The sequence below is a fragment of the Natrix helvetica genome, assembly GCF_964273705.1.
Source record: "Natrix helvetica genome assembly, chromosome: Z".
Classification (NCBI taxonomy): Eukaryota; Metazoa; Chordata; class Lepidosauria; order Squamata; family Natricidae; genus Natrix; species Natrix helvetica.
The window spans coordinates 89826227-89847834 of NC_138554.1; the positions used below are offsets into that span (position 1 = coordinate 89826227).

At 34.9% G+C, this 21608-nt stretch overlaps 1 protein-coding gene across 3 annotated transcripts in view; it reads left to right on the forward strand.

Moving 5' to 3' along the window:
* GADL1 (glutamate decarboxylase like 1) overlaps nt 1-21608 on the forward strand; it is a 455870-nt gene that overhangs the window by 369521 nt on the left and 64741 nt on the right. For all 3 annotated transcript variants that reach the window (XM_081971302.1, XM_081971300.1, XM_081971301.1), the window contains exons 10-12: nt 4054-4118; nt 5095-5176; nt 14422-14621. In XM_081971302.1, coding sequence (XP_081827428.1) covers nt 4054-4118; nt 5095-5176; nt 14422-14621 — 347 coding nt within the window. The remainder of the gene's footprint in view (nt 1-4053; nt 4119-5094; nt 5177-14421; nt 14622-21608) is intronic.

The following is a 21608-nucleotide window of genomic DNA, read 5'->3' on the forward strand; positions in this document are numbered from 1 at the left end:
ATCCCTTAGTTACTTGATAATAATTATTTTGAAAATCTCTTCATTTCTTTTGATTTAATCATTCAGAGGAACTAAAAATTCCTAGTATTATATTTCAAGCCAACCACTGATAGCTGTGGTAGAGGTAATATGTTATTATCAGTTAATAAGAAAGCAAATTTCTCCATTTCCTCTATAGCTGTAAAGACATCCAAAGTTAAACATACAAAAATGTGGAAAATGCCTTACAGGTAACAAGCTGTAAGCTATCTCCACTGTAATTTATTTTTTTAAAGAATTTTATTGGTTTTTAAACATTTATGGGGAAAGGTAGAAAGGTACATAGAAAATTTGGCAGCTCCCGTGCTAGTGGTAGAAATCCCTCCAAATCTCACAATTTTTACAATGTTAAAGACAACATATTTAAGATAAGCATAAACAGAATCTTATTCTACATTATATCAACCATGTGTTCAATCATCTCTTTTTTTGTCACTTTCTTGTATATCAACAATTACAATAATATATCAAATACATTTATTTTTGTGACCTGAGCCTTTTTGATATTGCTCCCAAGCCCCTGTCCCCAGATGGAGCCACAGCCCCTCTCTCATTCATATCTTGTACCTTACTACCTTTTTCATTACCTCCCATATTTTTATCCTCTAGGAGAGAACTGTGTTTTTTAATGAAGGCTTCTGCCTCCCCCACTGTATTAATTCTAATTCTGTTTCCCTCCCAAAAAATCAACATTCCCTCTGGCAATAACCGTCTAACCAAACTCCTTTATTGTATAATTTCTTTGATAAGGAGGAGTACTTCCTCCTTTTTTCTCTTATTTTTTCGGAATTTGCTTAAGAATGGTAATTTCTTTATCTTTATATTTTAGTGATCCCCCCCCCTTTGGGCCCCTAGTGCCTCATCCCTCGTGACCCTCCTAAGAAATTTAACATGTACTTCCCTTGGAACATTATGTGTTCTAGCATATGCTGAATTAATCCTGTAAACCAGATCCATATCCCACTACAACTGTTCTTTGTCTCTCTTAATATATTCTGCTAAAATTGTACTCATAATATCCTTAAGGTCTTCATTTTTTGTTTCTGATAGGTTCTGGAATCTGAGAAAAAAGGACATTATTTCAAGATCTATCTTTGCCATAAAATTTTCCAATTCTAAATTCCCCCTCTGGATTACCTTAACCGCCTCCCCCATCCCAGCCGCCCCTTCCTCCAACACCTTAATTCTTTTTTTGTTTTTTGTTATATGGTGTTGTATACCTCTGAGTTCGTCTTTGAGGTCTGTCACCTCTTTTTTCAACTAATTTTGGCCCCTCATAATTTCCTGAAACATTTGGGTAACAGATAAGTCTTTGGAACACTCTCCAGTCCCTTCTTGTTGAAACAATGAAGTAATTTTTGTCTGATGCATAATTGGACTGGAGGTGGCAGAAGTGGGAGCCGAGAATGACTTGCCCGTTGGTGGTTTTTTGGGCCCCATTTATCTGAGTTCAGAGATGCTATAAGTCTTTTACAAAAGAAATGGCGTCAGTGGAGTGCGCAGTTGTGCCGATCCAAGGAGGCAGGCAAATCCAAAAGTGAAAAGTTAGTTTTCCATCACAGTTCCAAGGCACGGAGGCACACCAGAAAGGGGAAAATCAAATAATCAAAATCCAGGAAGACCACCTGGGGCGAGGCTGGAAACACCTCCACCGGCTGCCGCCGAATCCGGGGGGGTTCAAGCAAGCCACCCTGCAGCAGGTGGCCCCTCCGAGGCCCCCTGTGCTCTTTAAAGGAGCCCACCAGAGAGATGAACAGCGGACAACACGTCCGTCGCCTTCAATGACCGGAAGTGATCCTGCACTGTAATTTATTATTCTTTTCCATTCTAGCCTCTAGAGAAAAAGCTATATAAAATGTGCTAAATCTGTAATGGCTGGAGACAGATTCAGAGCACCAATAAGATGTTATTTATTACCTTAGTCCATTTGAAACAAAATGTCAGCACAGCTTATTAACTGAGCAATATCATTTGAATGTATAATCCACACTAGATTCAATAGAATTTTTTATAGATGTTATAGAATTGTAGAATAGTTTTTACTGAAACTTACCATGCATTTTAGGCAACAGGAAATTTAGGTAGAGGTAAAAAGTTATTAGACATGTTGTTTTTTTCTTGGTACTCGACTGAGATACTAATGTTGGAAAATGACATCATGTGAGAATATATCTTGAAGATATAGAAAACTCTGGCTTTCCAGATGTTGTTATATTACAACTGTAATATCCTTTGGTTCTCTCACTCAGCAACTTTTGTAGGATCAAAATGTTGCTTGTTCTATTTTAAGACTTTAATCAGAAAATATGATTGATCTTAGAAACCTGTCCATAAAGATTCTAAATTCTTTAGAACTTACAATACCTGTATACACGCTGTTATCATTATCCCTCCTTTATTTAACTATATCCTGCATCATAACATTTCCTCAAGACTTAACTGTATCTAACTTAGTTCTTTTTTATTAATCTTTATATATAACCCAAAAGGATTTCTAATCTTCCTTTCATGGGTACCATTCAATATTCATATCCAATTATTACTTATCATAACACTACACGTTGTATACATTGTAGATTAATACATTACTTTCATTTTCAATTTCACTCAGAAATCTAAAATAGTTTCTCCTCTTCCAAAATGTTAGCATTTTTAATCCATCCTCCTAATCTATGTCCCTACAATTCTTAGATTTCCTTACCTTGGCCATTTTGCCAGTCTCGTTGTACTTGTAGTTTAGCTCTTTTTATCTTTAACCTTAACCTCTTCCTATTACTTTACATAATTTGTCATGTAAAGATTCCTTCCAGTACCATGCTTTTTTTCTCTTTCCTAGTTTCTTGTTTAGTCTACAAATTATTATCTTTTAGCACCTAGTTCCTATTTGATGATGATGTTAATGCATTGATGATGTAATGATGTTTCACTGAAGATGTTATCTAGTTTTCATTAATAACGAAACTTCTCAATATAGCAAACAAGTTCAAGAGCACCAAGGCACCTCCTTAATATAAATCTATCTATTTCTCTGTCTATCTGTTGTCTATCATCTATCTACATATACTCTCCCCATACCCACACATACAGTACATACAAATTATTATTCATGCTTTCTGCACCCAATGCTTGAGATCCCACTGCTAGAAATTGCATTATCAGTTCTGCCTCATTCTCTTTCAATTCTTTAGAACTTGTTTTGATTCAGTTTTCAGATTTTCTATTGTGTCCCATGAACTATTTTCTATCTAAACTCATCTTTCTCTTCCTTTGCATATTCTCAATCTTTTTCTAATTCTGGCAACTAGAACTTGCATGCATATTCCATAATATCAAAGCCATTTCAATTTAAGTTTGTATAGGAAACTTGTAATCTTGTCTCAGGTGATTTTATTTCCTCCGTTTTTTAAAAAATCAGGTTAAATAAAATAACCACAGAACTTTTTTCCATGTCTGAATTATGCCATCTGAAAAAGGATAAAACTTCCAGAATGCATTGGAAACATTATTTGTTATTACAGTGAAAATTAATTGTTGATTGGGATAACTTAGTGAGTGATCTTGTTGTTAAATATCATTACCATCTTATCTGATACCACAACACGTGAATAATTTTTTTTGAAGAATTTATAGGTCATGGAGCACTTATCAGCTTTTCTCTAACATTTCTTAGAATTGTGGATGAAAAAGACGTAGAATTTTCTTCTGGGAGATATTTGAAATCATGGCCTGTCCATCCATTCATGTGTTAAATAAATTTATCATTGTCATTGTTATTTAGGATTGCCGTTTATAAGAACAATAAAAATGAATATAAAAAATTTATCTAACTTAATCTTTTGAATATGCTGCAAATGCAAAATTAAGTGATTCATACCAGTATATTGTAGATGTTAATGTGGGGAACTTTTTAAAAACTCACTCACTTCCATTCACTCATGGAAGCTCACTTTGTATCAGTTGCTATCTTTCGCCCAGCCTACCTTATAACTTTTAATGGGTGATCTTTCTCTACAGGCATCATGGGGAGGCTCAGCTTTACTGTCAAGGAGGCATCGCAAGCTTCTTCGTGGCATCCACAGGTACATTCATTTTAATTGAAAATTTAATAGCTTATGAATCAAATTTTATACATTTTGCTATTTCAAGTTGGAGCAACTTTGCAGTCTGTCCTATGATAATTTCAGGGTCTATAGCAGTGACCTCTGACATTACTGAAAGGAATGTGGTTTAAACTCCTCCCCTCCCTGTTTTATTTTTATTTATTATTTATTTAATAAATATGCCACTTGTCTCACAAAGCAACTGAGTGGTTGATATTTAAGTTTGTAAAAAGAAAAAGGATTAATATATTTTTTGAGTGCTTGAAACCCTACAGTCATATGATCAAATATTAATATTTTCTAACTGAATTTCAGTGCTGTGTTGGTGGATAGGTTTTTAGGCCACAGATTATCTCTTTGTTGAATTAGAAATCAGCTGCTTCCCGTTTTGTCTGATCTCTGGACCTTTCCTTACACATATCAATGGCATAAACATTCCTGCCATATCTTCATTACTTGGAGAGATTCTTTTCACCAGGAATAATTAAGGTTGTGGAACTCTTATATTGGCCTCTATCTCATATCCTGCTCATGAATCAGATAAGCCTAAATCCTCTTTGTATTGGGATTAAAATGGTATTTCTTCCCTTATTACAGTTCTAATGGCAGTCTCAGAACATATAAAAGCTATTAGGCTTTGTTATCCATTAAATTGGAAGAAAGGCTGGTGATTTAGCAGCAACAGGAAAGAGAGGAAAAGAGTGAGGAGAAGGATTAGTAATGGGAATAGCAAATTTCAGTTTGTATTTTTTTTCTCCCAACTCAGGGATGGATGGCATGCATTTCAACTTAGGAATGAAGAGAAATTTCTTTTTAAATTATCTATATGTATATTTATGCATATACTTTAAAATGAAGGCAGTATGAAATGGAATATGAATTTTATTTTTATTAATTAAATGTTTAATTTTAATATTCTCATTAAAAAAATTTATTCCATTTCTCACTTTTATAGGGCCACTTCTGTTGCATGGAATCCTCATAAGATGCTTATGGCGGGGATCCAGTGTTGTGCACTTCTGGTGAAAGATAGTTCTGTAAGTCCATTTTATTCTGCTACAATAAAAAAGAGAAAGAGCAAAATCATTGCATACCAAAACAACTAGACACAGAGACAGTTTTGTACTCTCATACCATCACTTTCCTGAACACCTAATTAGCACAGTGCTGTCTCATGTCTATATGCATTTGCTCATATGAGATGTCTGTAGTATTATTATTTATCCTTCTTATCATCTTTTTTACTCCCCCCCCCTTCTTACTGCTATTATTATTTATTATTGCACAGTGAGCCAGATGTTCAGACTGGGTTTGGCATTTTTGTCTACCCATTGAGTCGTTACCAAGGATCTGGATTAGGCAGATTTGGATGTTTGATGGTGTTATAGATACCATTGCAAAAATGGAAGCTGTTGCAAGTAAAGCCACCTTCTGCAATTGACATTATTATAAACTTTATTCATTAAACATAAAATTCAGCCAACTGAACATTCAAAAATACATTACAATCAACAAACATAATTCATATTAACTCAAGTATTTTAACTCAGATATTTATACATGTTACCATCATCATACCTCCATTTTCATTTGACTATAATTGTTTATATCATCATTAAATATACCAAGATTTAAAATATAACCACATACTGGCATTTCATTTACTATTTCTAAAATCCTCCAATAACACTGAATCCTTATATCCTATTCTAGCTAAACATCCATAATATTTAATAACCAAGTTTTCTAATCCTCCTTTCCAAATCACTGTTTACAATTACATCCAGTTTCCTTATGTTGTACCCATACCTGTATATACGTTGTTATCATTATCCCTCCTTTATTTAACTATATCCTGCATCATAACATTTCCCCTAATAATCAAGACTTAACTGTATTTAACTTAGTTCTTTTTTATTAACCTTTATATATAACCCAAAAGGATTTCTAATCTTCCTTTCATGGGTACCATTCAATATTCATATCCAATTATTACTTATCATAACACTACACATTGTATACATTATTATCATTATCAATTATATATTTAACTATATCTATTGTCACTAAATTTCACTAAGTTTAACTAGTTTTAAATTATACTCTTCCATCTATCAACCTGTATCTTTCCAGTAGCAAAACAGTCTCATATCTTCTGCCATTTGTGATGTCAGTCCTCTAATCATCTCCTTAATCAACTTTGTATGGACTCCACTTAGCAACTCCTTGCTTGTAAAATCTCTCATGTAATTTCGATGCCCTTCTTCTGTTTCCTTAATCAGCTTATCTTTGATTGTCAGTAGTGTTATCAATGATATTGCTAATAAAATTTCTCTCTTTAAATCCATAAATTCTTTTATTTTTTCTTCTTCTGTTTGTTGCCATCTGGAGTAGATTTCCCCTCCATTTAATTCCTCTTTCAGTATTCCACTCTTTCCATTTTCAGAGACAAACCAATCACCATAAATATCAGCAATTTTAATTTCTTTATATTCATTTTCCTCTTCGATTTTTAGGATTTTAACCACCACTTTTTTCATTTGATAAACATCTTCAACTTTTTAATCATATTTTACTGTTGGATACTCTAAGTCTTCCAACTTCTTATCTATCCTCTCATATGTGTTTGATAATTTCTGAGAATATCTTTTGCACAGTTAAAATTTCTTTCTGCTGTTGAAATTGTGCCATTATCTCCAGCTAACAAACACTGCTGCTGTAGCTTGGAAGGTTTTAACAGGATTAAGCATAGATTCACAATAATGTTTTATTTTCACCTTTCTCTGGTTAAAGATATACTTCAAAGGGACATCTGTATGCTTTTCTTCTTATCACTCTCTATAAACAAGCAGTGAGACCTTGGAGTGCCAAACCAGGATAATCAGTGAGAAAAGTAAGAGTGTCTCGTTCCCATTACACAAACCTCCAGCCCCCGACTAGCAGTGTTATTGTTGCAATCTTCTTTGTTTCTTTTTGTATCTTTTTTGTATTTCAAGTTTTAAAAAAAGTCCGATTCTTAAATGAGTTAGAAGAACACCCACAGTAATGAAAGAGGAGAATTTTAGTCCATAGGTTACAAAGAATAATAAAAAGAAAAAAAATAGAAGAAAACTTAATCCATTCATTTTAAAAGGCTTGCATAAATTCCATCCATGCAGTTAGCATTTAAAAAGTAAGATAACCCACTGTCCAAAACCATTCCAAATTTAATTCCGCTGCTTATTTCTTCTGTTCTCCAATTTAAATTAGTTTTAAGTTTTTTATAGGCAGTCTCTTTTAAAACGGTAAAAATTCCTCACCATACGGAAAAAGAAAGTGTTTCCAGAAAGTGGAAACACTTTCTCTTTCCGTATCCTTCCGTTTTGGAGCCACCCCGACTTCATCAGTCTAATGGCTGGATTTTTTGTCGCTGGCTTGAAGAACTTCTCTTGGATCGATCAGGGATTTTGCGATGTCCCTGACATCAGCAAGACATATTCTTCCTGTTCACCGTCTCTGCGGGACAGTTTAGGTCTGTTTGGACCACCCAGCAGCAAAGTATTGACGGCGATCTCAGATCATTGAGATTGCACGTCGTCTCATCGCGACATTGGCTCCTCCTCCTTTTTGTAACCAACTGATACACTTTCTACAGTATGTAAAAAAGGATGTGTTGTGTTTGTTTTGAAAATTTTAAAAAAAATTATTTAAAAAAATGCATTACAAATACCAGTGACTGGTGCTAATAGTTGATACGGTTTGCTGTCAGCATCCTAGGTATCAACCAAGTACCTTCTTAAAATATAAGATGTTCTGAGTAGCACAGTTTTTTGCAGTTCCGCTGGTCTTATTGCAGGAAGCTGCAACTTGTTGATGTATCTTGTAAAATTCTTAGACATGGTGCCAAGTGCTCCGATGACAATGGGTATCACTGTTACATGCTTCATCCATAGCCGTGTAGTTTCGATGGCCAGGTCGCGATATTTCGTTATTTTTTCTAGTTCTTTTTCTCCAACTCTGGCATCTCCAGGAACAGCAATACAACTGTAATATCTGGTGTGTTGTGCTCCAAATGACGATCAGTTTGTATTCAAAAGCTGTTCCAAGTAGGGTGACTTTTTGTTGAGTCAGAATTATTATTATTATTATTATTATTATTATTATTATTATTATTATTATTATTATTATTATTATTATTATTATTATTATCAGAATTGTATCACAGCGGCCAGTTGTTTCGCTGGATTTGGCATTAATTACTAGTCGGGCCCCACCCAGGGGCCTAGGACATCGTAACGTATTTTCGTAATATGTGTGCGGATCCAAGCAGTGCGGCCTTTTGCATTTGACTGATGGTGATTTTGTCAATTTTTAACTGTTTTAAATGTAATTCCAGTGCTTTTGGAATAGCACCCAGTGTGCTGATTACCACTGGAATTACCACTGCTGGTTTGTGCCATAATTGTTGGATTTTGATTTTTAAGTCCTAGTATTTCGCGATTTTTTCATATTCCTTCACGGCGACCTATTATTATTGTTGTTGTTGTTGTTGTTATTGTTGTTGTTATTAATTCATTAAATATGAAGCTCAGCCAACTGAACATTTAAAAATGTATCACAAATATTATTAACTGGCACTGATGGTTGATGCGGGTTGCTGCCAGCATCCTAGGTATTGACCAAGTATTTTCTTTGATGATGATGATGATGATGATGATGATGATGATGATGATGATGATGATGATGGAATGAAAAAGCTGGAATCATCAACTGGCTGAACTGGAAAACTTGGACTGGAAAACATGGAAAATTTTGAATACGTACCACGCTTTACATCCACGAAGTGACATCGACAGGTTGTACCTGCCAAGAAAAAAAGGGGGCAGGGGGCTATTGCAAATCCATCAAGCTGTGGAAGAAGAAAAATGAAGTTTGAATGATTATGTGAACCAAAGTACAGAAAAAGGCTGCAAGCTGTGAAAACGGAGAACAGCATAAAAACAACAGAAACAAAGGCAGAATATAAGGAAAAACAGCTGGATGACAGATTAAATAGATGGAAAACCAAAGTTTTGCATGGACAGCACTTGAAAAACATTGAAGGAAAATGTGATACAACTTGACATGGACATGCCTTAATATAGGAACTAACAAGAAAGAAATGGAAGGTTTAATACTGGCTGCTCAAGAACAAGCACTACAAACTAATGCCATGAAAGCAAAGATACAAAAATCCACTGACAACTCAAACTGCCGACTTTGCAATAACAAAGTCGAAACTGTTTCACATTTAATATGTGAATTCAGCAAACTGATTACAAAGCTAGACATGACTAGTTGCTAAATTAATCCACTGGTCATTATGGAAAAAATATGATTTATCTGTATCCAGAAAGTCATGGGAACACAAAATGGAAAAAATTATTGAAAACGAGAAGGTGAAGATCTTGTGGGATTTTTGAATACAAACAGATCGTCATTTGGAGGACAACACGCCAGATATCACAGTTATAGAGAGCTGAAGTGTACAGTTTATTGATATTGCTGTTCCTGGAGATGACAGAGTCGAAGAAAAAGAACTAGAAAAAATCATGAAATATCAAGATCTGGCCATCGAAACTACACGGCTATGGATGAAGCATGTAACAGTGATACCCATTGTCATTGGGGCACTTGGCACCAGTTGCACTCCAATTCTTCACTTTTCTTGACTACCTTTGCACCATTTCTCTTGTTATTTTCACATCTTCCATTTTATGCACTTTAATAGAATCCTCAACCTGCTTGATCCATTTTGCATTTCTGTTGTGCTTCTTGTTGTTTTTCCACAAATTCTTCCAGATTTTCAGAGCTTTCTCTGTTTCTCCTTCTCCTTCTCCTTCTCCTCCTCCTCCTCCTCCTCATTATTATTATTATACGATTGTATCACAGCAGCCAGTTGTTTCGCCGGATTTAGCATTGATTACTAGTCGGCCCCCACCCAGGGGCCTAGGACGTCGTAACGTATTTTCGTAATATACGTGCGGATCCAAGCAGTGCAGCTTTTTGCATTTGACTGATGGTGATTTTGTCAAGTTTTAACTGTTTTAAATGTAATTCTAGTGCTTTTGGAATAGCACCCAGTGTGCCGATTACCACTGGAATTACCACTGCTGGTTTGTGCCATAATAGTTGAATTTCAATTTTTAGGTCCTAGTATTTCGCACTTTTTTCATGTTCCTTCTCGTCGACCCGGCTATCCCCTTGTATTGTGATGTCTATGATTGTAACCTTATTTTTCTCAACCAGTGTGATGTCTGGCAAGTTATGCGCCAGTATTATACGATAATCCCACAGGATCTTGACCATCTGACCTTCGGTGACTTTTTCAGGCCTATGTTCCCTCCAGTTTGTTGTTGTTTTAATATTATAATTTTTGCAGAAATTCCAGTGGATCATGTGCTACTGAATTGTGCCGCAATTTATAATCAGTCTGCGTGATTTTTTTTACAGCAGCTGAGTATGTGGTCAACAGTTTCATCAACTTCTTTGCAGAGTCTGCATTTGGCATCATCAGAGGATTTTTCGATTTTGGCCTTAATGGCATTTGTTCGGATAGCTTGCTCTTGCGCAGCCAGGATTGGTGACTGTTTCTTTAATGTACCTGTTGTTAACCATAACCAAGTTTTTTCACTGTCCACTTTATCTTTTATTTTTTCCAGAAATTGACCATGCAATGCTTTGTTCTGCCAACTCTCCATTCTTGATTTTATCACATCTTTTCTGTATTCTTGTTTCGTCTGTTGGGTCTTCAATAGATTTTTGTTCTTTACTTCGATTAATAGACGTTCTTGACTTTCTTTTAGATAATCAACCAGTGCATGTTTTTCTTCAACTATTTGCTTCACTTGTAATAATCCTCTGCCACCTGATTTTCAGGGCAGGTATAGTCTATCGGTGTCACCGCGTGGATGTAAACTGTAGTGCATTGTCATTACTGTACATATTCAATTTTATTGTATTTTGATATATTTGGCATGGACTGTACACCGCCCCGAGTCCCTTTTTGGGAGAGGGGGCGGTCTAGAAGCATGAATAATAAATAAATAAATAAATAAATTAGTTTCCTGGTTTTTCGGTCCAAAATGCCCAAATCAGCTTGTGTCCAGTTAGCTATACCAGCTGTGTATCTTATAACTGTATTGCCCAAGTATTTATGGCCTTGATTGTATTTCCACCATTTAATTTAGATTTCAAAATTTTCCTAACTCTGTTGGTGTACTCTCTCCTGACAATAGTTTTTACTTCTCCATGTTTGATGTTATCCAATTGCAGAATCCTAAGTATTTGTAGCCTTCATTTTTGTTGCATTTAATTAGTTGGCCATTGGGCATTTCAATTCCCTCACACGCAGTGATTTTGCCCCTTTTTATGGATACAGTGGCGCATTTTTCAAACTGAAGTGATTGGATTTCTCTTTTTGACTTACCATAGAGTTTCAAATCATCCATACATAATAAATGCGAAATTTTTTCAGCTTCTTTGGCTGTTTGGTAGCCTAATTTCATTTTTTTAAAGATTACTGATAGCGGGATTATCGCGATGTTGAAGAGAAGAGGTGAAAGTGAATCACCCTGGAAAATTCCTCGCTTGATATTAACCATTCCGTAGTTCCCATTCCCTACTGCCAACTCAGTTCTCCATTGTTTCATCGCCTTTTCAGTGAAGGATGTAATATTTTTGCTAATGCAAAACAGTATTATATATAATAATAATAATAATAATAATAATAATAATAATAATAATAATAATAATAATAATAATAATAATAATAATAATAATAATCGCGCAGACTGATTATAAATTGCGGCACAATTCAGTAGCACAAATGATCCACTGGAATTTGTGCAAAAATTATAATATTAAAACAACAACAAACTGGTGGGAACATAAGCCTGAAAAAGTCACCGAAAATCAGATGGTCAAGATCCTGTGGGATTTTCGTATACAAACAGACAAAGTACTAGCGCATAACACACCAGACATCACACTGGTTGAGAAAAAGAAGGTTACAATCATAGACATCGCAATACCAGGTGATAGCAGAGTTGAGGAGAAGGAACATGAAAAAGTCGCGAAATACCAGGACTTAAAAATTGAAATCCAACGATTATGGCACAAACCAGCAGTGGTAATTCCAGTGGTAATCGGCACACTGGGTGCTATTCCAAAAGCACTGGAATTACATTTAAAACAGTTAAAACTTGACAAAATCACCATCAGTCAAATGCAAAAAGCTGCACTGCTTGGATCTGCACGTATATTACGAAAATACGTTACGACGTCCTAGGTCCCTGGGTGGGGCCCGACTAGTAATCAATGCCAAATCCGGCGAATCAACTGGCCGCTGTGATACAATCGTATAATAATAATAATAATAATAATAATAATAATAATAATAATAATAATAATAATAATAATAATAATAATAATAATAATAATAATAATAATAATAATAAATATTTATTTCTTAGCCGCACCCTCTCCTGAAGGACTTGGGGCGGCGTACAATAAAACATAGGAAATAAATATATAAACAAACATACATATAACAAAAACGTATACCAAGACATATACATATACAAGGAGGAGGTGAGCTGATGAATAAAAAACAATTAAAAACACAATGTTTAAAAACCCCTAAATAATTTAATACAATTAAAATACCCCAAATAAAAAACCCGTCAGGAGCGATATAGTTGGATCAAAGTTGAGCCAGGCCAGCTACTTGAAATAGGTGGGTCTTGAGCTTTACACGAAAGGAGCGGAGGTCAGAGGTATTCCTAATATCCGGGGGGAGGTCATTCCACAGGGCTGGGCCCGCCACAGAGAAGGCTCTACTCCTAGGTGCCGCCCCCCGGCACTGCCTGGTGGACGGCACCTGGAGGAGACCCTCTCTGTGCGAGCGGATTGGTCGCAGGGATGTATGGGGCAGAATACGATCCCACAAGTAACTAGGTCCTGAGCCATAACAGCCAATTATATCATAAATTTTGAGGCATGATGATAAGGAAACATTTCAAGTCTAGTGGGCATTAGAACACTTTGTGGCTGTGAAAATGGTTCCATTTGGCGTTGAAGCCAATATGTCATTAGAAATTCTGGAAGGAATCTTGTTAAGCTCTTTAATAGCTTCAGTAAGAATTTATTTAAAACTCAATAGACTTTTCTTAACAGATAGTCTTCGATTTACAACTATTTCTTTAGTGGCCTTTCGAAGCACAATTGTATTTAAAAAGGTGACTTATAATCATTTTTCATACTTAGGACAGTTGCAACTTCTCTGTAATCACATGATCAAAATTCCATCACAGGAGAACTACATGTATTTATTATGGTTGCAGTGTCATCTTACAAGCAAAGTCAATAGGGAAGCCAGATTCACTTAACATGTTACTAACTTAACAATTGCAGTGATTCACTTAATAACTTTGCAAGAAAGGTTATAAAATGGGGCAAAGTTCATTTAACAACTGTCTTGTCTAGCAATGGAAACTTCGGATTTAACTGTAGTTGTAAGTCATGAACTACCTGTATCAAATTGGTACAATGTGCTGTGAGTTCCTTCTCATTCTCCTTGTGGCCCTTTACTATCTCTAGGTAACTAAGGATCACAAAGCATTCAACTATAGATCCTACTAAGAGTAGATGTAGTTGTTTTGCTGCCATGAAATCTACCAGGAAAGAAACTTGAAGTAAAATGAAAATTGAATAGTATTTGTTTTTATTTTTGGGGAAAAAAGCAATGGTTGCAAATGTGGAAATTTGAAAGGGACACAAAAAGAATGAGGAACTCCCGCTACTTTGTACAATACTGTCTTGAATGGATTGCCTCTAGCTGTGAAGCAAAAAGAAGCAACTGAAGCAATTCTTTTAACTTAAAATAGAAATTTGGAATAAGAAAAGATTATTGAGTTTTAACTAGGTTCTTAAAGTAGTAAAGGTTTACCTTTTAAAAAATCTATAATACTTAGACCAGTGCCATGGCCTTTGAAAACTGTTTTTCCTAAAATAATAATTTGGCTACATAATTCAACTTTAAATCCTGTCCCTTTCTTTTGAAGAATGTTGGTGCTGCTGAATTTATGGTTCCATTATGTCTTTTTTAACCTATTTTTAAACAATTGCTCATGGCCATTTTGTTTCTAAAGATGCTAAGTTATGCAATATTGGCTGTTTTTGTTATATGCCAGAAATTAATGTGTTATCCTGAATATAGTAAAGATTTTTAATCCTGTTTGATTTTGTTTTACAACTAAAACAGGACTTGCTTAAGAGGTGCTACTCTGCCAATGCCTCATATCTGTTCCAGCAAGACAAATTTTATGACATCAGCTATGACACAGGTGATAAATCTATTCAGTGTAGCAGAAGAGCAGATGCATTTAAATTCTGGATGACATGGAAAGCTCTGGGGACAACTGGCCTTGAGGAGAGAGTAAACAGAGCCCTTGCTCTAGTCAGGTATGAACTTTCATTGATAAAAGTTTTTGACATACTACTTAAAATATCATACAGGTTGGGGTTGGGATAACTCCTATAAGGAGTTGGAAATGGAAACATAATTCAAATGTACTTAGAGCAAAATCTTAGTTTTCCAACTGGAAAACAAACATTATTCTCATGTTTTCTTTCTGCTTTCTCTCATGTATCTTAATGTAAATATATTCTAGGATGTGACGTTAAATTATGTTTTTCATTATCTTGCTTTTTTCTGCTTGTGATTAGAGATGTTAATTAATTTCAATGGATATTTTAATTTTTGATTTATTTTATCTATTTAAAACACCCATATTATAACGAACTCTAGCTAACTCTGACACCTTTTAACTAAGTCATTTGTAGTTTAAGGTGTTATATAAATAAGATTTTTTTTAAAAAAAATCCATTCCTATGTCTACCAAAATTGGCATTGTGCTATGTTCAAATCAAGGAAACCTGTTATATAAATTTTTCTCAAAGTCCTTGAAGTAATTCAAATCATAGTTTTCATTTGTAATGAAAACATTTATATGTAATAGTAAAAACATAACTTCTAACCTTCCAATTCAGTACATTGTAACAAAATATTGCATTATGGAACAGAAAGTAAAGGCATGAGAGGGATTTCATTAGAAATAGATTAGTATGAACTAATACAGTTTTTTGATTCTGTTATATTTCTAATAATACATTTGAAAAACCATAATATTTTTTAAAAAGCTTAATATGCATTTTATTATATCAGCAAACTTTTTATTAGAATATTACTGAAAATGACAATATTCCTGGTATTCCACAATAGTATGCAAACTGTGCAATTTGGTTTGTAATGGGTTAAATATAAATAATAGTTTCATATAAATAACAAGCTAATTACTTCTAAAACAATATTAGTTAATAATAATAATAATAATAATAATAATAATAATAATAATAATAATAATAATAATAATAATAATAATAATAATTTTATTTGATTAGCCGCAACCCTCTCCCGAAGGACTCGGGGCGGCGTACAATCAAAACGGATAAAAATACACATAAGACAAACATATATACAAAAAGAACAGAGACATATACATATGTGCATGGAGGAGAGTTGACTTATAAGTGAAAGACAATTAAAAACACAATTTAAAATCCCCTTAAATAAAATTACTAAATTAAAAAACCCATCAGGAGCGTTACGAAGTTATGGTTGAGCCAGGCCAGCTATTTGGAAAAGTTGGGTCTTGAGCTTTACACGGAAGGAGCGGAGGTCAGTAGTGGTCCTAATATCCGGGGGGAGGTCATTCCACAGGGCTGGGCCCGCCACAGAGAAGGCTCTGCTCCTAGGCGCCGCCCCATGGGACTGTCTGGTGGACGGCACCTGGAGAAGTCCCTCTCTGTGCGAGCGGATGGGTCGTAGGGATGTATGGGGCAGAATACGATCCCGCAGGTAACTAGGTCCTGAGCCATATAATACTGGGATATTGTTTAAGTTATAATCTTTTATTAAAGTCCCAGTTACCAGTAGATTTAACTGATTTAATAGGCTTTAAAAAAAAGAATAGTACAGCATAATTTTCAAAAAGCATACGAGAGAGTTATTTTAGAAAAAGTGCCCACCTTTTTAAAATTTTTGCCTGAAAGCCACTTGCCAGTCTCTGTAGAGAAAACCTTGTATATGGCCAATAGTATAATTGTTAAAAGGAATTATATTCACTATGTTCCCTCTAAACCTTAGCTTTTACAAAAGCTAATTTATAGGATAATTGTTAGTAACGTAGCAACATAATACTGTGCCTTACACTTAAGCATTATCTAAAAGAAGTGTCCTAGAAACATGTAGCTAAGAATTGGAAATGTTATGACAAATTTGGTGCTAAATGACCTCCAGTTAAAATTATTGTTATTATTACAATATCTGCCAATAATCAAAACTTAGAGTTCATGTTGTGTGTAAGAAAAACAAAGCACTCCATTTTAACAAATCCAATTGATCCCATTTATTCTGTTTTAGAAACTAGATAAAGGAAAACATTCAAAGAGAACTTGTATATGCCCATTTAATGCATTGCTAATTTTGAAATGAAATGCTGCTGGTATATTATTTAATGTAAAATTGTAAATAGAAACATTATAATGTTTATTTCTTGAAAAATGTATAAATCTTACTAGATTGTTATAGTTGCTACTTGTTGTTGTATTTGTTGTTCTTATTCTTCTGTGTTAGAGGTAACAACTATGTTATTAGTTTCAGTAGTGTTTTGTTCTTTATTCAGAATGGCAAATAAATTCTAAGGCTGTGTTTCTCATACTTGGCAGCTTTAACGGGTATGTTGACTGGGGAATTTTGGAGTTGAAGTCCACATGTCCTAAAGTTGCAATGTTTGAAAAATACTGTTCTAGAGCAAAACAAAAAGGATCATACAATGAAATATAATCTCATAGAAATATGAGGTTCTTCCCTTCTGCCTTTTGGTGATAGAAGAAAAAAGTTACTTTCTTATAAATATACAGTACATATCACTGTTTACATATATCATAGTGATGGGTTAGATCAACATGTTCTATTATATTTGTAAAATATAGTCTATTTTTCATGCTTTCTATTGTGTAAAGTTGTGAAAAAGAGGCACTATTTCTATTAAAATTCCTAGACACCCACATATGTTTATAAGAAATTATACTGTAGTTCAGTCCTCCCAAGCCCTGCAATTTCTTTTTCCTAATCATAGCACCAACATCAACCCAATGTTTCTAATACTTTATTGTCTTCCCTGAGTATCCATAAATGATTTGTTTGAAAATGTTCAAGTATTATAATTTAATAACAGAGTTGGAAGGGATCTGGGAGGTCTTTAGTCCAATCTCCTCTTCAGGCAAGAAACACTATATCACTTCAGATATTAAGTAAAAGTACCAGCAAGTGACAAATAGCAACAGCAATGTGTATTATATGCTAGTACATGGCATAAAATACTTAACAGCTGACATGATAAAATGCCTCATGAAGTGAAGTAATTTGAACAACTATATTTAAGTAATAACATCTTTTTGTTATATTTAATTTCTGTGTAGGAAACATAGTTTCCAGATTGTTTTAGTGATGGCATTTTAGATTTTGGCAAATCCATTCTTTTATGACAGTAAAAATAATTAGGGCTATCTGGCTCAAAAATTGCTTGTCTCTCAGAGACATCATACACTAACTCAGTGCAAATAGTTTGGGATCTACATAGCCTTAACAGTAACATTAAAATATAGATATTTTTAAAATATGCATTGATTGTAGATAAAAACTGGGCTAGTTTCACTATTAGCTCTAAATCAAGAATATTTATCTGAAAGAAATATGTTGAAAATAAAGTCCAGGTATAATTTTAATGGTTGAATGTTCTTTAGACTTCTTAGGTAGTTAATAATATATTTGCATTATATTTTATTAAATCAGAGTATATTCAGATTTGGCAGCGGATTTTTCCCATAGGTTAAAAGTAGTTCTTCATCAAAGTCTTACTTCCAACTCAACTTGCTAAAAATACACAAATTAATATAGTTTCCCTTTGACGGTCATGTCTTAGCCAATAACATAGCTAAGTGAAAGAGATTTTCCAGAAAGAAAATTGCCCTTATTCGATAATCATTGGGGTGATATTCAGCATTTTTACTGGATTTAGTATTCGGCACCAGAACTTTATCACTGAGATATTTGTTTCTCTGGCTAAAAAGTCTGGTTTACTAAATGTTGTGGTCAGCTATTTCTGATTATGCCACAGTAAACTTTACTGTGATGCTGCAGAGATACTATTTCAATGTAACACTTTTCTTCATTCTGGAGGTAGCCCATGGATCTTAAAAAAAACCAAGGGCAAGATTTCTCCTTTGCTAGTTGTCAGGCTGACATGTTTTTATACGGACAGAAGTATGGTTTGGTTTTTGAATTAGCTGTTGCACGTATTTACCATTTTCCCTTGCTTTCTGGAGAATATTGAATTCCATGACTTCAAATTCTATGGAAGATCAGAGACTGGCAGAGCCGTTTTCCTTGCAGGGATGCATAATATTTCAAGATGATTGCAATAGAAGGCTCAGTTGATCCCATAGGAAATATTTGTGTGCTTTATAGATATCCTGCCAAATTTCTATAGTCATCTGAGCTAGAGTAATATGTTCTGAAGCAATGTTTGCCTCTGTTACAGCGCTTCTGCTGTGCAATCTTTGATGCCCTGGGGTAAAGCAGTACCTTTCATAATTTCTTTTTGTCTTTAAAAAGGTACTGTAACAACTGCCCTTTGGTGTTTTTTTGAAGTGAGTGGAATATGAGGCACATAAAATATTCTTTAAAATACATAATACCATGAATATGTTGATGAATATAAATCAAAACAGTACTTTTAATTATTATTGTATACATTTAGATAGTGTTAATGCTGGTGGCAACAGAGCACCATGGCAATCTGGTTGCATGGATATGCACTGAAGGAGGAGGAGGTACATATACTTGCTCATTAAAAACAAACATCTTGGCAATTGCCCTTGATTCAGTATTAATAATTCCTTTGTTGTGCTCTTTAATGAATCCCTGTACAATCTTTGCAAAACATTATGAAAAATGCCAGATTGTTGTATAGGTTATGAGTATTTAAAATCAGTATTTTTAGAAATCTATTCAATGTTGTGAATTTATTTTCTGAGCATTTCTCCAAACAAGGTTTTGTCATTTGCACAATTTTTTATCTAAGATCAGATTCTTGCAATGATGGATAGATTTGGTTGTAATTCTGATCCATCTAACTACTGTATTTTTCGGAGTATAAGACACACCAGAGTATTAGACGCTCTAACGTCTTGAAGAGGCAATTAAAAAAAAAGTTTTTGCATTCTGCAAACCTCCCAAAAAACGGCCTGGTGTTTTCAAAAAAGGGCATGAATAGCCTTTAGGAGGCTTGTAGAGTGCTTCTGGGGGGTAGGGCCCCCCAAAATGAGAAAAAAGCAGCCTGATTTTTATGAAAACGGGCCCCGTTTTTCTTGAAAAAAGAGCATGCATAGCCTTTAGGATGCTTATAGAGTGCTCCTGGGGGCTGAGGGGCCAAAATTGAGCAAAAAGCTGTCCATTTTCCACTCATTTCTGCCCTCCCCAGCCCCCAGGAGGATTCTGAAAGCCTCCTAAAGGCTATGCATGGCCATTTGGGTGAAGGGGGCAGGGTTTTGGGAGGCAAAAACTGCTGTATTCAGTATATAAAACTCACCCAGATTTTCAGCCTCTTTTTTTTTAGGGAAAAAGGTGTGTCTTATACTCCGAAAAATACAGTAATTGACAGTCTTGAGCAATACATTATCAATTAAGTCCTAGTTCAAAATGTCAGCTGTCCAACTAGTAAGCCCAAAACTAGGAAACACTCTCAGGAGAATTGAATTCCCAAAAGTAAAACTTCATTGGATGCACCATATTGGTACTGAAGAAACAAAACCAGCTCTGATTTTCCTGCGCACATGCTTGCATAGTTAAACAATAGCTTCTCCTCCCCACCCCGGGTGATCACATTGTCACCATTTTCTCTTGTCAAAAGCCTGGGTGAAGAGCCAGGTCTTCAAGGCCTTTATAAACAAGAGGCCAGCTGGATCTTGGTGGGGAGGAGCCTGATTGCGGAAGGCTGATATTGCTGCAGAATTATCTTTGTGCTTTGTTTCAATATTGCTGGCTGTAGAATTCTGACCACACATGTTAAAATTGGCAAGTTCGAAAAACATTGGTCTGTTGGCTTACAAAATTGTTAAGATTCCATCAAATCTTAATTTATTTGGGATTTTTTGGCACTATCGTAACAGTGTGGTTTATCATTGCATTCTTTAAGTATGTACTTTTGACTTCCTAGTCTAGTTTATAGTGCTGCAATTTCTTCTGATTTCTCATAAAAATATGATAATAGATCTAATTCTTCTTAACTTTTTTGAAATAAGAAAATCTGCTTATAAACTGGATGTAATCTATGCTAGCCTTGGTGCTATTGTATTTGTTTTGATTGTTTCAAGTCGTTTAAAGGAGGAAGGAATAGATATGTCTATTCCTTTTCATTTCCAGAACATAAACCAGCAATATTGTAGGTTTTCCTGTGGTTTTCACATTGGAACCATTCTTGAACATGCTGCATTTCTCTGATTTTCTGCACTTTTTTCCATTTCTCCCAATCCTTAATGATCTTTCTACCCTGCTCACCAGAGTTTTTAATTATCTCCTCTGCCTTTGCTTCTTTGCCAAGCCCCTGATCATTCTTCCTGGCTTCCATGCCTGTAAGAAATGCAACTGGTGAGGCAAGAACCAGTGGTTCCCAAGCTAGAGAGAGTTTTTTTTAATGTCAGCATAGATTACATCTCTTGCAAATTTATCAAGAAACTAGCTAAATTTCCACTGATTCAAAATGTGGGAAGAAGGTGAGCCAGGCGTCGCAACGACACAATGTGCGGTCTCAATAGTCCGAGACCGCCGTTGATTCTTTTGCCGCTGTAACGGTCCGTATGGACCTAAGCCGTCCCGAAGAGAAGGTGAAAGGGAGACAAATCCTTGGTGGTCACAGGGATATCGCAAAGTCCCTGTTTGACCCAAGGGAAGCTCTCCAAATCGGCGGTAAATAGACAGCCCCCGGGCTGACAAAGTCGGAGACGGCTCCGGAGGAAAGGCAGTGAAAATGAAAGTGAGTCGATCAGGTGAGATTTTTTTTACTTTGAGAATGACTGCCCAAGGGAAAAAACCTTTTTTAAAGATAAATTAGTCCTTTAAGCTAAGAACAAAGCAGCGAAATTTATCTTAATTGGACTGCCTTTGAAAGTTTTTCTTCTTCTTTTTCTATGTAACAACGTTTTGTGGATTGAAGTGATTGTTTGCTTCCTGTTTCTCCTCTCAAGTGAAGGAATTGATTTTTTTTTCTACTTCTTGTTACTTTATTTTTTGGCTGAACTAAAACCCTTTTTTTATCTTAACAACTC